General features: G+C 36.8%; 1 protein-coding gene across 1 annotated transcript in view; it reads left to right on the forward strand.

Annotated features, from left to right (window-relative positions):
- The first annotated feature begins 9,546 nt into the window (after positions 1-9,546).
- The window catches only part of Vlet (COMM domain containing 10 protein valette), a 76,290-nt gene continuing 68,143 nt past the window's right edge, over positions 9,547-17,693 (forward strand). Inside the window, exon 1 of the mRNA XM_090381345.1 lies at positions 9,547-9,764. Within this exon, the coding sequence (XP_090237471.1) occupies positions 9,733-9,764 (32 nt within the window). The 5' untranslated portion in view covers positions 9,547-9,732. The remainder of the gene's footprint in view (positions 9,765-17,693) is intronic.

Raw genomic sequence — 17,693 nt, forward strand, 5'->3', positions numbered from 1 at the left:
GTACGTTTCTCTGGGGCTATTTCAACCCATATGCAGTACTTTGCATCTCTCAATTTTAAACTTCAGTTGCCACTTCTCAGCCCATCTGCCTAAATTTTCTAAATCCTGTTGCAGTAGCACGTTACCATTACTGTCATTAACAATTCTGCCAACCTTTTTTTTTATCACCTGCAAACTTTCGACATTAAGCCTGATATACCTTCATCAATATCATTGATAACTATACAAAACAACAGTGGGCCCAACATCGAACCCTGCGGGACTCCACTAATAACATTAATCCACGAAGAGCAGCGTCCATTGATTACCACTCTGTGTCTTCTGCCATTCAAACTCCCTTTTATCTATCGTAGCAACTTACCCTTAATGCCGTACTGCTTCAGTTTGTATAGTAGGCTTCCATGTGCAACAACGTCAAAAGCTTTCCTGAAATCCAAGTGTCTTCTTCTTTGTCTTGGCCATTTCCCACGTTCTATGGGGTCGGCATTCAATGTTCCCAATTCACACTTTACATCCTCTTCTTTTCCTCTGGTTGGATTAACTTCTTAACTGGAATACATCTATTGGTTTGTCATAGTTTTTACGACCGGATGCCCTTCCTGACGTCAACCCTCACCATTTATCCGGGCTTGGAATTTAAGCTGCCGATCTACTAAACGTGCCGCAGCCATATAAATGGAGTAGCTCTTATTTAGAGATGAAGCTTCCTCGTGATGTCACAATTTAATAATTTTACGCAATTTTTGTCGAATTTCTGGTCACCACTGAACAAGCAGGTGGCACTGCTGTTCTTTTATCTCCTGGAAACATCCAAATGGCTGACACGGTAGAAAAGTCCCAGTGGTCTTCTGCGTTCTGTGCCAGCACGTCTTAAAACTCTTCTTCAGGTGGTTCTCTTCTAGTTGCTGAAGACTTCTAATTATTCTTTTTCCCGAGAGTCCTAACTTGTGTATGATTTGGAATTCCAATGACAGTCCATAGGTAACAAAATGTAGTTCATATCTATATGGTCACAGATCTAGATGTCACTTAAGACCACACAAGGTATAAGTCCAAAAGTTTCAGAAGAAGTTATGCTCGTAAACTATGTTTCCATCTAGTTCCTTAGTTTTTAATTTCATGTATCATGCCCCAGAATCAATCAACATTCTTATGAGAATCCTGTTAACACCCGAGGGTCCCTGTATGTCCTCCCATTAGAGTTCTATCGAAGCATCCGATCTGCGACTTCCAACCAGCTGAGAACCGGGGAAGACTACTGGAACTGACTTCTTTCTTGAATGAAATCAAGCTGGACAGTTGAACTTGTGACTTCGTTTAAAAATAAGAAAAGGTACTGAGAATAATTGAGCTGTGGTGAAAAAGACTAAGACTAGGAAATCATGTATATATATATGTTAATATAATTGTTACAATTGTTTTGCCAAAATTAGTTTTCTCCTAAGAACAGGAGTGTTTGATCGAAAAAATATTCAGACCATAAAGTATATAACTACTAGTTTTTTTTTTTTTTTTTTGCTGGCTCTCCGGTAAGGGAAATCTGGGAGCGGGATTGCAGACACTCGTCATTGCACTCCCTCTGGCGGGTGCGATTATTTCGGTGGTAATAACACCGGTACAGGAAGACTGTTGACCCAGGCCCAGTGCTAGGGATGGGCACAAGGCAGCAGCTGCCCATACGTTGGCTGCACCCTGGTGGCATAATAGCCTGACACACACAAAACAACACATACACTGGCACTTTTCAGGCCCATTATGCAGAGTTTCTGTACCATAACAGAGTACAAAGCTGGAGATGGGCTAAGGCCTAGGAGCCACCCCGATATAAGAACACACATGCAAACACACACACAGTACCTTGATTACCATTATATAGAATGGATATATATATTTATATATATATATGATAATGTCTATAAAACTGGATATAATCTTGTATATAAATTGTTTATATCATGAGAATGTACATAAAATTGCGTGTTAATAAATTGAAAAAAAAAATGGAAATGGTCTGCAAAAGTAGCCTGTCGGGACTGCAGATGGGCTACTCTTGTAATGAACTTAAGTATTAAATATTTAATTTTTAATTGCGTTAGATTGATTTTTAATTGTGTTCAATTGATTTTTAATTGTGTTCAATTGATTTTTAATTATTTGTTACTGTAATGTAAGATTTTCGAATTTTTCGTTTTAATTGGTAGACAGTATCATACGGAAGTATTCTATGTATTATATTGAGCTAAATTTCTCTTTTAGTTGTTTCTAATATATTCAATGTACTGCCTGTTAATGGAGATGAATTTTGTGTTTATGAGATTGCTAGTTATTATATTTAATTTGGTTTCCATTATTTTGCTAGATGTTTTGTTGTAGCTGTTCCTGCATGTGGTGACGAAGCTTTTCCCTGTTGTTGGGTCTTTGGAATTTGGGAATCCAGTAAATGTATGGGTATTGGGTGTTATCCATTTTAAATTTAATTTTCTTGTGTAATGCTATTAGTTTTTTAGTAATTGCATTAGGAGTGGAGTTGATAAACCTATAAGTGTCACTATGGTCCAATTCCTGTTTAAGGTTATCTATATAGAATCTCTTACAAATGATGCTGAAGTTGTTATTAGCTTTGTCTGACTGTATTGGTGATAACGAAGTTATTGTGTAGGTTTTGATTTTTTCTTTAATACTTTTTAAATTGTATATCTTGTGATCATATTCCTGTATCTTGATGTCTCTGAATCTAGTTAAGATAAGATTTGTGGTAATATTAATCCATCTTTGAAACGCTTCCACTAGGGTGTTGTATTTGTATGCTATTTTGTAAGCGAATTGCAATAGATTCATATTAGTGGAGTTGTGTATGCTTTTTAAGCAAATTTTAGAGTTGGGTCTGAATTTTGTTCCCATGCTCATCACTTCTTGTAGGGTATTGTCTTCAGTAATTTTAAGATCGCCTGTAAATATTTACATAATTTTTGTATTTTTCTTCATGACAGAAACAGGGTTGATCTTCAGTGCCCATATTGGCTACTGTGTTTTTATAGTTATAGATAGTCATCCCTATGGGTTTGTCATAGGTATGTCTGATTTCTATACTGATATTATTTATTCGAAGTTATGTTTTAGTTTTATACATGATATTTCTGAGATTAACGTAGTCGTAGACCGATTTAGAAATTTTATTATGCAATACCCTTTGGTTGTATTTTCAGAGTATGCTGATCCTATTCTGAATTTAATGATATCTCCTAAAGTGTGTTTAAGATGTATATTTTTACTGGAAATTTTATGGTATAACTTGTTTAGGGCTTTTAACTTACTATGTTTTAGTATGCTTTTTACGTTAATGGGATCTGTATCCCATTCCGTGAGAGTTTTCAAAATTGTTAATATCTTGGGATCTTTTCCTATTGTAGCTATTGTATTCTTGATTAATTTTATAATTTCTCAATCCGTTACTGTGTATGTTTTTTGTTAATTGAAAAATTTCATATGTGCATTGTTTATAACTGGAGTAGCTGAAGTTTGTATTGTACTGAAGAATAAAAAGATCTTCTAGTACTTCCCTTTTGTTGGTGTTTTCAGTGATGGCTAATGTGGCTATGGAGATATTAGTAAAATTGTGCATTTGGAAGTGTCTTAGCTTTATTTTATTGGCGTATTTGTCTGTATCTGTTGTTACATCTGTCTTTGGGGGAATTTTCCCCGTATTTATTTATTTGTGATCGGTGCAGATTTAGTCTTATGTGTAGTGCAGTACTGGTTTGTCCTATTTATTGGATGCCACATTATTTACATGTGATAAGGTATATTATTATTATTAGCATTTGGTGCAAGGAAGCCTGAGGCTTATGCTGCACCAGCCAAAAAAAAAAAAAAAAAAAAAAATTCTGAATTACCCTGTGTGTGTGTGTGTGTGTGTGTGTGTGTGTGTGTGTGTGTGTGTGTGTGTGTGTGTGTGTGTGTGAGAGAGAGAGAGAGTCAAGTAGAAAGGAATCACCAAAAAGAGAAGAATGATGATATCCAGCTCAGGACTCTGGGTGTGCCAAGCCCGTACTCACCAGATGTGAGCCCTTGTATTACTCCTTTTGTGTGGCAAAATATCGGTGAATTTTCTGTTATGGCAGTGCTGACTATGCATGTATGGACACGTTTTACATAATTTACTGTTACATTTATTAAACGTTAGTAGACTTTGTAGGTGTAGACTGTCCATATAGTCTTAAATATATGGAATGTGTTTATGTCATTGTTTCCTTGGTGTTTCAATGTATTCACATGAGATGTCGCGGAATTGCATGCTATGCGACCGTGTTCAGAAAAATTCGGGTCCTGCGTGGTTATGTCTAAGCCCGGGGTGCAATTTATGCTGTGATACCTGTACAGCATTTTCCTGTTTCGTTGTAGTATTCATAGTGCTGACTTAATTATAAGAAATATAAGCTATGGTCCGTGCTGATGCTTAATACTTCTGTAATTTTTAATTTATACTGTAGTATGATGTAATTTTTAATTTATACTGTAGTCCCTGTAGCTGATAAGCAATCCAGTGTACCATCAGTGGCAATAATATTGGAATTATGTCTGATGTCAATTAGATTTAAATATTAAATTTTTAAATAGCGTAAATGAGGGTATAATACACTCTTCTAGTGTGACTGTATGTCTGCTCAAAGCCCCTGAGGAAGTAGCAGATGTATGGCCATGAGGTAGAATGTTAATTTTTGCCAACTTTCGCTATTTTTCTCCAATTTCTCCAGTATTCTTAGATTTTCTACAATTTTCTCTAAATGTCTCTAATCTGTAAATTTTACATTAGTTTTGTTGTTTTTATATTTATGCAGGGTGTTTCAAAAGTGATGGTCATTAATTTAAAGATGAACTGTACAGACTACAATATGCAAAAAAATTTTAGTAGACATGGGTCCTTAAGTGAATCGTTTTCGAGATATTGCACATTTCTAGTTGGCATCCACCACTGACAAGATGAACTGTAGAGTTGGGATTCACCACTGACTTGTTTGTTTAAGTCAGATTATGCTCATTCTCTCTCTTTCTCCTTTCTCAATGCTCTGAGACGTAGCAGACATACTAGTACTTGTCAAAGAGTAGTCAATATGGAAAGAGGTTACAGCAACGAAGAGTATGCGGACATGGACTCCATGTATGGAAAGCCAACGGCAGTTCACTCGAGGCTGCACGTTTGTACCAAGAAGCATTTCCCCGCTGAAGGCAGCCCAACAGGCGCACATTCATCAGGGTACATCAACGCCTTACAGAACATGGGCGCTTCGCACATGGAATACAATGATGTAGGCCCAGAAGCATAACACCTGATGTTGAGGAAAGGGTGTTAGAAAGAACAGAACAAAATCCAGGAATTTAGACAAGGAGGGTTGCTCTGCAAGAGCGTGTACTGAGTTATAGCAGTGTGTGACGAATTTTACATCACCAATTACTGTACCCTTACCATATCCAGCGTGTACAAGATCTCAGCAATACAGACTACCCTCCCAGTGTGCCCCCATAGTCAGTGGCGGATCTTAATAGAAAATGTGCATTATCTCGAAAACTGTTAATTTGCGGCCCAATGTTCACAGGGACTTTTTTGCTTATTTAATTTGTACTTTTCACCTTTAAATTATTGACCATAATTTTTGAAATATCCAGTATGTATCTACGATATATATGTATCTATGGTATATTAGGCTATCCATACACTGCTAGATTTATATATAACTAGCGGTTTGGTTGGGGTCGCTACAAACCTGATGCTCCCAAGTAGTACCAAAATTAATTATAAAAAGTAATAATATATAAATAAGTAAAGTACATATATAACCCATGCACGTATAATGTCTAATTGTCACTGTAACGTATATATATTTATTTTTTTATATACAGCTTTCTCCCACACAGAGAACACAGTACCTACCAATACAAAACAGTAACAATCAATTTAAAACTAGAATTAAAATATATACAAAATTTAGATTAAGAAAACGGAGTAAGGAGCAAATTCTTATATATACGAGTAGATGGATTAAGTGTAAAATCAATGTTGTAATTATTCAATGGATATCACCATTCTTCTCTTTCTTGGTGATTCCCTTCTCTCTCTCTCTCTCTCTCTCTCTCTCTCTCTCTCTCTCTCTCTCTCTCTCTCAGGGTAACTTGGGAATTTTTTTGTGGCTGGTGTAGCATAAGCCTCAGGCTTCCTTGCACTATAGGGCTAATAATAATAATAATAATAATAATAATAATAATAATAATAATACAATACAATACAATTTTATTTTATCAAGAGAATTTGTTTACAATAAAATAACTTGTTAAGAAAAGTGAATCTCTTGACAACAAGTTGTAATTCAACATTAACAACAGTTTTTGCATACAGATTTGTTAACTAACAGAAAAGACAATGAAGTCATTACACATAGTACATTCCACACTGCAAACAGAGAAAGTAATTGATCCGCATATCAGGTTTAATCTACTGTATCATTGAGTCTCAAAAATCTTCTTATTAAGAATTTTAATTTTGAGATAGAATAACTTCTCCTGAGCCTGAAATCAACACTAGCCAACAAGTCATTTATTATGTTCATTGTGTGCCTATCTCCAAATCTATTTAGTACTCTAGGGTGAGGCAAAACAATTGCTTTTGGATTCATAAAGTTATGTGATACATTCCTTTGAAGATTCGACTCTCATAAATAGTGTTAAGATTCTTCAAGAATAAATTTAATTTCAGTTTTTGAATTGGATAAAGTATTTTATATTTCAACAAAAATTGCCATCTCTTCTTCAGATCCTTCCAAGAGTTTGTCCCCATTAAAAGTTTCAGAATCCTGTTAAGTAAGTTGTTTATTACCCTTATTTCAGTTATATTTTCTCGTGCTTTTACTAAATTTATTAAGTTTTAAACTAAATAAATTTTCGTAAATTTTATTTTTCGTATATTTTTCGTAAATTTTTCGTATATTTAATTAGTCAATCTATAACCCAAGGTAACAGTGATTTGAAACTTCTTCCACTGTTAGACATTTGCAATTCTGAAAATCCTGAACGTGTAGGCATTTATGTTGATTTAATTTAATAGAGGGATGAATATCCATGGTTTGATGAGGATGTCTAATTACCAAAAATTTTATTTTTTTCAAAGCTGAGTGCTAATTTATTGTCATGCAACCAATTTTGTAAATTTATTACATCCTGCTGTAAATCTTTTGCCATTTTTGTCAGGTTCTTTCCAAATGTATATAAGATTATATCATCTGCATAAATTTTTAAAAAGGAGTTCTTTATTTCTTCGAATATGTCGTTTATATAGATAATAATAATAATAATAATAATAATAATAATAATAATAATAATAATAATAATAAAATTAATAATAATACACTACAATACAATTTTATTTTATCAAGAGAATTTGTTTACAATAAAAGAACTTGTTAAGAAAAGTGAATTTCTTGACAACAAGTTGTAATTCACCATTAAAAACAGTTTTTGCATACAGATTTGTTAACTAACAGAAAAGACAATGAAGTCATTACACATAGTACATTCCACACTGCAAACAGAGAAAGTAATTGATCTGCATATCAGGTCTAATCTACAAAGGGTACTAGGAAAGTTTTGCAATACAGCTTTGTTTATTTAATTTTTTCAAAGTAATTTCCTCTACATTCAATACACCTCTCCATCCTCCGAAACCAATCTTTAAACCAGTTTTGCCAAGTTTCACTAGGGAGTAAAGCACACTCGTTGTCCCAAGCCCGTAGAAGGTCCTCATCACTGGCAAACCGCCTCCCTTTTAGCTTCATTTTCACATGCGGGAACAGTGCAAAGTCGCAGGGAGCAAGGTCTGGACTGTAGGGAGGGTGCTCGAGAAGTTTCAGTCCTGTCGTGGTCAAATATTCGGTGCAGGCTTTGGCGCGGTGAGCTGGAGCATTATCGTGATGGAGGTACCAGGTGTCCATTCTTGACTTTGGCCGCAGGTTCTTCATAGATCCAATGACTTTAGGCAGGCATTGTTCAGTATACCACTTAGCTGTGACTGTCTTCTGCGTGTCCAAAACGACACGTTCCACAATTCCACTCGATTTGAAAAATACAGCTATCATTTTCTTCTTTACAGATCGGGGTTTTCTGACAATTACGGGTGTGTCGTCATCATCAAAGACCCAAACTTTGTTTTGAGCCTTGGTCGGCAGATCGTAATAGTACAGCCAAGTCTCGTCACCTGTCACGATGTTGTTCACATACCGAGATTGTCCCTTATCAAACTTTTTTAACATCTCCCGGCACCAAGTCACACGTCGTGTCATCCGCTCTTCAGTCAGTTGATGCGGCACCCAGAGAGAACAAAGTTTCTTCACGTGCAAATGATCTTGCAGAATCGAACGAATTGCTGGTGCATTTAGGCCCAAAGTATCCTCTATCTGTTGGTAGGTCACTCGCCTGTTTTCGTCAAGCATTTTCCTCACAGCAGTAACGTCTTCCTCCGTAACTGACGTTCGTGGTCTTCCCGGCCTCTCAGAATCCTCCAGAGTGAAATTTCCCCTTTGGAATTCTCTATACCACCTGAATATCGTTGTACGATGTGGACAATCATCATTTAGTGCAAGAGTCATTTCTTCTAAGCACTGGTCTATGGTTAAACCACGCACGAAATTATACCGCAAAACTGTCCTTATCTCATTTCGTGACCACGATGCCATCGCAAGCACTTTACACTCTCACTACTAATGAATAACTGAGCCCATCGACTTGGCGCGGCGGCTACTATGCACGTATGAACATAGTCTCAACATGCAGCAACAAGCAGCTTCCTGTGATTCATTGTTGCGTCATATTGCAAAACTTTCCTAGTACCCTTTGTATAAAAGCGGACCCAATGGTGAGCCTTGAGGAACACCTTGCGAAACACCCAGAAATCGATTTAACGAAGTCCAGTCTATGTGCCTAAAGCTAAAAAAGTATCTGTCAAAGGAAGCTTCAAAAATAAAAGAAAGGAAATCGACGACAATAGGGAAGTGATCGTAACGGATGAAATTATCACCTTTAGAAATTAAGAAGAGAGTTGATTCATGGGTAAAAACTAAATCGAGGTAGGAGGAGTTCCTATGTTTAATCTAAAATAAAATATGTATGCATATATATATTTATTATAAAATATGTATATATATACAACCCCAGGGGCTCATCTGAGTGAAGATAATGTGAATATCGAGTATGGGTTTGGCAAACTTAGGGTCCTGAGCTGGATATCATCATTCTTCTCTTTCTTGGTGATTCTTTTCTACTTCTCTCTCTCTCTCTCTCTCTCTCTCTCTCTCTCTCTCAGGGTAACTCGGGAATTTTTTTTTTGGCTGGTGCAACATAAGTCTCAGAGTTCCTTGCACCATATGGCTAATAATAATAATAATAATAATAATAATAATAATAATATATATATATTAAGAAAATATTAAATCGTGAAGTAATAAATCATTCGAAATTAATTTATTTGCTGTGATTGGTATTTTCAAATATAGGCGGCAGGAGTCGAATTATTTGTAAGGTGATGCCCAAAATAATAAGATATCTTTACTATTCTGTGATATGAAGGTAATCACGGTGTATTGGTCGGTATCTTACTACTGGTAATGATGTTGTAATGAGTAATTTAAAAATGAAACAACCTGTGTTTTAAATCTTGACGAAGAAAAGTGTTGCAGGATTTATCTAAATATGGCTGTACAGATGTTTGTGTTGACTCCGAGGTGAGTGTATGTATGTGTTGATTTTATTAATTTGCGGAGATGGGGGAAACGCCTGGTGCCGATGATTCACAAATTAATAAAGTGTAAACACACTTTACACTTTATTAATTTGTGAATCATCGCATTGTAGTGTTAATATTCCCGGTTCAACTAGTCACGCGTCCCACTTTGTTTTCGCAATGGCACTTTTTTGACTACATTTTTTATTTTCTCCATTCTGCTGTCCAATTCACTGGACAGCAGAATGGAGAAAATAAATGGATCCAATTCATTGGACAGCAGAGTCCTGACCGACGAAATAGTCGTCCTCGTTCAGAAGCTTTATTTATTTATTCATGTTTAAATACTGTGAGCTACATGTGTCGTAACGCTATTTATAAGCAGCAGAAAGTACAGGCTTCGCCCCTTTAAAAGCTCGGTAAACCGAAGGCGGAAGGTTAATTGAAATGCAATAAAATTAAACAAGTGCTTAACTATTTGGTAAAAATGCAGTTACTAGAGCGTTTCGGACGACTAAACGTGAAACTACGTGACTTACATTTGGCAAAGGCGAGGAGGAGTGGCACAAGCATTGATTGGCAGAAACAGGCAACATCCCACACACAGATACAGCATGAGTTTGTTAAGGGAAAGTCTTGTCTGACAAATTTGATTGGATATTATGATGTGGTTACAAAGGAACTGGATGCAAAAAATAATTTTGATAACATATACTTGGATTTCAGGAAAGCTTTTGACACTGTTGCGCATGGAAGACTACTGTACAAATTGGAGCACAATGGTATTAAGGGTAAGTTGCTACAATGGATGAAAAGATGGTTGAGTGGGAGAAGACAGAGGGTAGTAATCAATGGGTGCTGCTCTTCATGAACTAATGTTATTAGTGGAGTCCCACAGGGTTCGGTTTTGGGATCACTGTTGTTTTGTATATTTATCAATGATATTAATGAAGGTATATCAGGCTTAGTGTTGAAGTTTGCAGGTGATACAAAGGTTGGCAGGGTTGTTAATGACAGTAATGGCAGTGTGCTACTGCAACAGGATCTAGAAAATTTGGGCAGATGGGCTGAAAAGTGGCAACTGAAGTTTAACATTGACAAATGCAAAACTGTATATGGGTAGAAGTAACCCCAGAGAAACGTACCAACTGTGCGGTACTACACTTAAGGTGGTAGAAAATAAAAAAGACCTGGGAGTAATTGTGCAGTCAGATATGAAGTTTTCTGAGCAATGCAGACAGGCTGCCAGGGCAGGTCATGGGGTTTTGTCAATGATATACAGGAATTTTGCTAGCAGGGAAAAGGTGATTGTCCCTCTGTATAAGTCAGTGGTCAGGCCATGCCTTGAGTACTGCATAGAGGTCTAGAGGCCTCATTTTAGGAAGGTTGTAGATTTGCTTGAGTGTGTACAGAGAAGGGCAACAAGATTGGTGAGGGGAATGAAGGGATCTTCTTACGAAGAGAGGCTTAAGTTCTGCAAATTGCAGTGGCTGGAGACTAGGCACCTGTGAGGTGATCTGATTGAGGTGTATAAGGCCTTGAACACTGAATTCTGATTGGATTCTTCCACTTGTTCAGATTACGAACCTAAGGGGGCATAAATTCAAATTGAGGAAAGACAGATGTGCGGAAATTTGCCTTTAGCCAGCAGGTGGTTAATTGCTGGAACAAACTTCCATCAGTCATTGTGGAAGTTGATAGGTTAAATAAATTTAAGGAGGAACTGGACAAACATTTAGAGGGAATTGTTTGTAACTTTTTTTATTTATTTTTTTTAAATTTATTTTATTATTTATTTATTTTTTTTGGCTGATGCTGCATAAGCTCGTACACTTGCTTTCTTGCATCACATGCCACTACTACTATGCCGCTTTCCTCTTCTCCAAGCTGAAGTCGATCTGGTAAAACTCCAGATCGTCGGTATTAGTCCATATTTCAACAAACGAACAGGAACAAAGCAATGATTTGCAGGTTCCGCTCACTACTTTCCCCGCCCACTGCCCTCCTAGGTTGATATGCCTAGGCTGTTCCCTCCCCCCACTTGCTGCTGCGTTTAAATCAGGAACTCAATTTCTGATTTTAAAACAATGGGATGGGGAGATAAACACGGTAATTCTGCACTTTAGTGTCATGAGTCATGGTCAGCCCACAAGTCAATGCCAGCTCCAACCTGTCGTGAATCGTATTCTGACAGGCAGTTTCGACTTGACAGCATGTGGACACTATGTACTACTATTTTTTTTTTTTTTTTTTTTTGTTTTCAGAAAGAATAAAAAACAATTTCCTGATTACATAAGAACTGGATTATAAAAATAAAAGTAGGTAGTTATAAAAACGATAATAGAAATAGGTAATTATTATTTTCAGGTAATGTATTTTGTTGTTTGGTTTTTAGGAGCATTAGCAACTAAGACCATATTGCTCCGGTGATATGCGGTGGTCATTCCCTGACCTTTCCGCATCCTCCGTATTTGGTGGTCACAGGCTCAAACCCCGGTCTAATCAAGAAGTGTGTGCTACACACTGCTGCTCCTTCCCACCTGGCTACGGAGGCGCCAATATATTTTGTATTGCCTGAAAATAATAATGTGAATATACGGAATAATATACGGTATTTTGTGATTATTTGTAATAATTTGTGAATTAATGTATTACATTTGTGAAAAGGTGAATTAAGTAAAAATACATATACTACTTAATGCTATAGATCCAATGATTTTAACTTTCTATCTATCTATATACATGTATTTTCCCCAATTGATTTAGGAGTATTGTGTTATCAAAACTTATCCAAACACAGAAATAGGTTACGAATTTTTCTTACCCTGCGTGTATTAGTAGCTTCTTGTTGAAAGGTCCTCAAGTAAACTCAAATTGATTAAAACTCACCTTAGATCAACAACTGGACAAGAACGACTAACCAATATGTGAATTGTATCCATCAAAACTCAAGTTGCACAAAACATAAATTAGGATAAATTTATTGATGATTTTGTGTCGGCAAAAGGGAGAAAAATTCAATTAAAATAATACATCTTCATTGCACATGTTCAGTTTATTTTTACTTGAAATGGCTTTTAACGAATGTACTACCATACTTTTTGGAAAGTTTAATTCTATATGTGCGCGCGCGCGTGTGTGTGTGTGTGTGTGTGTGTGTGTGTATATATATATATATATAGATAGATAGAAAGTTAAAATCATTGGATCTATAGCATTAAGTACTATATGAATTTTTATTTAATTCACCTTTTCACAAGTGTAATAATTCACAAATTATTACAAATATATATGAATAATCACAAAATATTATTTTCAGGCAATACAAAATATACAGGAGACTCTCGATTAACCGGGATCGGATTAAGACTCTAAATTAAAAAAAAAAAAAAAAAAAAATTCAAGTAATAACTAGAAGAGGTATAAACAGATATTTTGCAAGTCGTAAATAAACGATAAACGGAATTATAACTCGTCATTGGGAGATTAGTGTACCTATTATCTTGCAATCCCCGTTGTTTTCACATCCGCCGCTCAAAAAAAAAAAAAAAAAAAAGAGAGAGAGAGACCAATTGTGTAGTTTGATTTGGTGCGTCACGTTGATTGTTGTATTCCGTTGCGGTGCAAAAGGACAAATCATGTTTCGTTATTTATATTAAGGATGTCGGAATTTTTTTTTCATAGTAAATTTTTTTTTGTTTAGAAATTGCGAAAATGATGGGTAAATGCAAAAGAGTTGCGTTTTCAGTTAAACAAAAACTTGAAATTATTCAAAAGTTTGTAAACGGTGCATCTGTTAAATCTCTAAGGAATCATTATAATAAGGATGTATCAAAATGGCCAAACAGTAACAAGTATCATGCTGGATTCAGATTTGTCAATAATAATATAGTAGCAATATGTTTTAGTCATTCCCGAGTTATGTAAAACTCGATGAAGTAAGAAGTCCTGGAGCGTATCTCTTACGTATGTCGGGGACTTTTGTATTTTTGGATTAACCAGGAAATCGATTATTCAGGATTTGTCTTTTACCACTATCCGGAAAATCGAGAGGCTACTGTATTACCTGAAAATAATAATTGCCTATTTCCATTATCGTTTTTATAACTATCTACTTTTATTTTTATTATCAAATTCTTATGTAGTCAGGAAATCGTTTTTCTTTCTGAAAACGAAAAAAAAAAAAAAAAAATTACTGCGAGTATGTAGTAAATTGTCAGTATAGATATTGGCAGATACAGAGTGTCGTGCATGCTCCGTGACAATTCCCAACACGGAGACCAGCAGATATAGTGAGTGTCGTGCATGCTCAGTCAAGTCGGAAATGCTCCGTTAGAATATGTGGACCCACAGATATGGAGAGGATCGCACATGATCCGTGACAATTCCCAGCACATAGACTGGCAGATCCAGCAGCAACTGGCAGATAGAGTGAGTGTCGCGCATGCTCAGCAAGTCAGAACTGCCTGTCAGGATATGATTCATGACTTGTTGGAGCTGGTGGTGACTTACTGGCTGACCGTGACTTATGACACTAAATTGCAGTTATCATAAACACCCTATCTAAGCTAAACACCCCCACCTTGACGACAAAACAATCAGAAAGAAAATGCTTTCCAAATAATCGTACGATCACTCCCTTCTATGACCACACCCCTGACGGAGACAAGTGGTACCCAAATAATGGAGTTTAGTGCCCTCCTAGGTTGACATGCATAGGGTGTTTTTCCCCACTTGCCTGTTTTTAAATCGAGAACTCATTTTCTGATTTTAAAACAATGGGATGGGCGGATAAACACTCTATTTAAGCTAAGCACCCCACCCTCAATGACACAAAACAATCAGAAAGAAAATGCCTTCACAATCATCTCAATAGTGTACACCTCCCAGAATGGGGCACTTCAATGAAAGTGAGGAAGGTGGCGGTGATTGACAGGTGGATGTCACATGGTTGTTTGAGATTGTAGCGGTAAATGAGAAATTATAATTTTCTTGATTTTGGCATTGTTGTTTGTGACTGTTTGGTTTGCTGCTAGATTTATCTAACAATGGAATTCTTGAATGCAATTCGGAAAGTATACCCACCTTGAAGCCAGAACTGAAGAAGTGAGTTTTCTTTGTTTTCATTTAGTTTTTGAGAAAAAAGGGGTTAGGTTTCATTTAGTTTTTAGTGAAAAAAGATTAGGTTTTTACGTGACTTTGGGAGGGATTCAAGCAAAAAACTAGTTGTTGCCTGTGGCTAGGACTCACGAGGTGATTTTTGTTTGTGTGGCCAAATTCAGGGCAGATTCAAGCAAAAGAAGTGTGTTTTTTGTTTTTTTTTTCGGGTTAGTTTAGTTAGGTTGAAAGGGAACGGATTGAAGCAGGAGAAGCGATTTTATCGCCAAAGTAAGGAGGGGTCATCAGATTCTGGAGTTTCATCAAAAAGCATTTTTTTTGGACATTTTGTGCATGTACAAAGAGTAATTTCATTGTAAATGAACGTGCCATCATCTGGTAATGGTTCGTTGCAAAAATGGAGGTTTGGGGGCAGCAGTCCTGAATATTTTACTTCACAAGGTATTTATTTAGACATTTTGTGGATTGAGAAAGAGCTATTTCGTTGGTAGTGCATATGGAATCGTTTTGTTTTTTTTGTTTGTTTTTGTGAATTTTCAGTTCCGACATAACGATATGTCATGTGACATCCGCATGTAATGTGAAGGAGAAGGGGAACTCAGTGAGTGGGCAGAGTCACAACTTGTCAGTCACTGCTTTCCCACTCTTCTGCTTGCCTCCATTTTGGAGGGTGCACACTGTTCTGGAGTATTACTGTTAATTGCTCATGTACGTCAAAAGAAATTACTTTTTTTTTTTTTTTTTTTCTGGGGCTGCTGCCCCATGGCCCAGCTGCTAAAAAGAAAAAAAATCAAATCATCAAGAAACAGCTTAAACAACAAGAAACAACAAAATGCATGTTCTAGAGATCAGCCTTTTTGTTCATCACTTGACCTTTCCCTGTAACATACGGTGAGGAAAAAAAGGGGAAAGCAGTGAATGGGAGGAGTCTCCACCAGTCAATCACTGCCTTCTTCCTTTACTTCTTGCTGATAGTCTGGAATACACAAACAGCAAATCACGTAGTTTCGTGTTTAGTCGTCTGAACGCCCCAGCATTTTAGCCAAACCATTTTTGGCCAAATATGACCTTGCATACACAAGAACGTGATATGGCATGTCTGATTTAATTTAAACCTCAAGCTCTGTAATTTGAATTTGCCCTTAGTTCTGTAATTCTTTAGAACAGTGAGAATTCCCCCTTCATTCATTTTACTAATCCCTCTCGGAGCCTTATAATCTCTATCGGGTCACCTATGAGGTGCCTGGTTTCTAAACTTTGTAGCCCATATAATCAGAATCTTTCCTCATACAGTCATCCTACTTACTGCCGATCTCTTTTTTTTAAGTTGCGCATCTTTGGATCCTTTCAAGAAGCTCACTGGCTTTTTTTTATGAGATCTCCATACCTGAACATGGCATTCCAAGTGTGCTCTTGAAATTGCCTTATATGGTGTTATGACCTCCCTGTCTCTACAGGATAGTGTTCGATAAATCATTGATAGGACACCATGGGCTTTCCTGGCCGTCTGTTTATACTGTTCAGAAAACTTCCAACATCAGTACGTTGTGATCACTGTCACCCAGTGGTTCCTTTATCTGCAAATTCTTAATGCATGAATAATCACTGCTGATAATCTGATCAAGAGTATTACTCCCTCTGGTTGCCTCTCGAACATGTTGCTGTAGAAAACAGTCATCCAATAAATCCACAAAAGTTTTGCTAGTGTGCAAGTGACCAATCCCCAAGTTCCAGTCAATATCTCTAAAGTTAAAATCCCCCATTATAAGACATTCTGGTTTACTGGCCCACTCTATTTCTCTGCACAATTGCTCATTATACTCATTAGATTCATTAGGCCTATAACCCACATCTATTCTCATTTTTCCTTTCCCAGTGCTTATGTCAAACCAAACAGACTCAACATTGCATTGTCTACCAACATCAATTGGATGCACTTCCTTAGATTTTGTTTCTTAACTAGCAGCATAATACCTTCTCCCTTCCTGTCCTGTCTATCCTTTCTGTACACATTGTACACCCCAAATTCCAGTTCTGCATTCCTTATATCTGTGTGACATCATGTCTCTGATATCCCAACAGTATCTGTCTTTGATGTTTTGAGCAATACCTCAAATTCATCAAATTTATTTACCAAACTCCTAGCATTAGTGTATACGCAAGTTTACATGCACCTGTTCCTATTCTTAGCTACTCTGACACAACCCATGTGTTTACTTGTACCGCAATGACTCCCAGCAGTCTCTGAAATCCCCTGCATGCTGTTTTCCAGGCTGCTGTTCATTTCAGTAGAAGCAGTGCAAGAATCACTTTCACCTCTGCCAGTGGCTACTGTTAATCTATTAGTTCTTGTATCCCCCCAAGCTAGCAGTTTTCCAACCCACCTAACACTGCCTCGATTTCATTATTCCCTAAATCCAGCCTTTGAGTAACTGTGTCAAAATAGCCTACTAAGTTAGTTAAGCCTGATTTACCCATAACGAAGCCATATTGTGTGTCCTTCAGAATGCTATTTATCTATCTAAATGTCCCTGGATTACACTTTTAATCACTGCCTTAAAGATTTTTCCTAATACTGAAGTCAGTAGTTATCTGAGGCGCCTCCGTAGCCAGGTGGGAAGCAGCAGTGCGTAGTACACGCTTCTTGATTAGACCGGGGTTCGAGCCCGTCACCACCAAATACGGAGGATGCAGAAAGGTCAGGGAATGACCACCGCATATCCCCGGAGCAATATGGCCTTAGTTGCTAATGCTCCTAAAAACCAAATAAATAAAAAATAAAATAAAGTAGTTATCTGCTTACCTGGTCTGT

Source organism: Mastigoproctus giganteus, chromosome 9 (assembly GCF_048544385.1).
Source record: "Mastigoproctus giganteus isolate SK-2022 chromosome 9, ASM4854438v1, whole genome shotgun sequence".
Classification (NCBI taxonomy): domain Eukaryota; kingdom Metazoa; phylum Arthropoda; class Arachnida; order Uropygi; family Thelyphonidae; genus Mastigoproctus; species Mastigoproctus giganteus.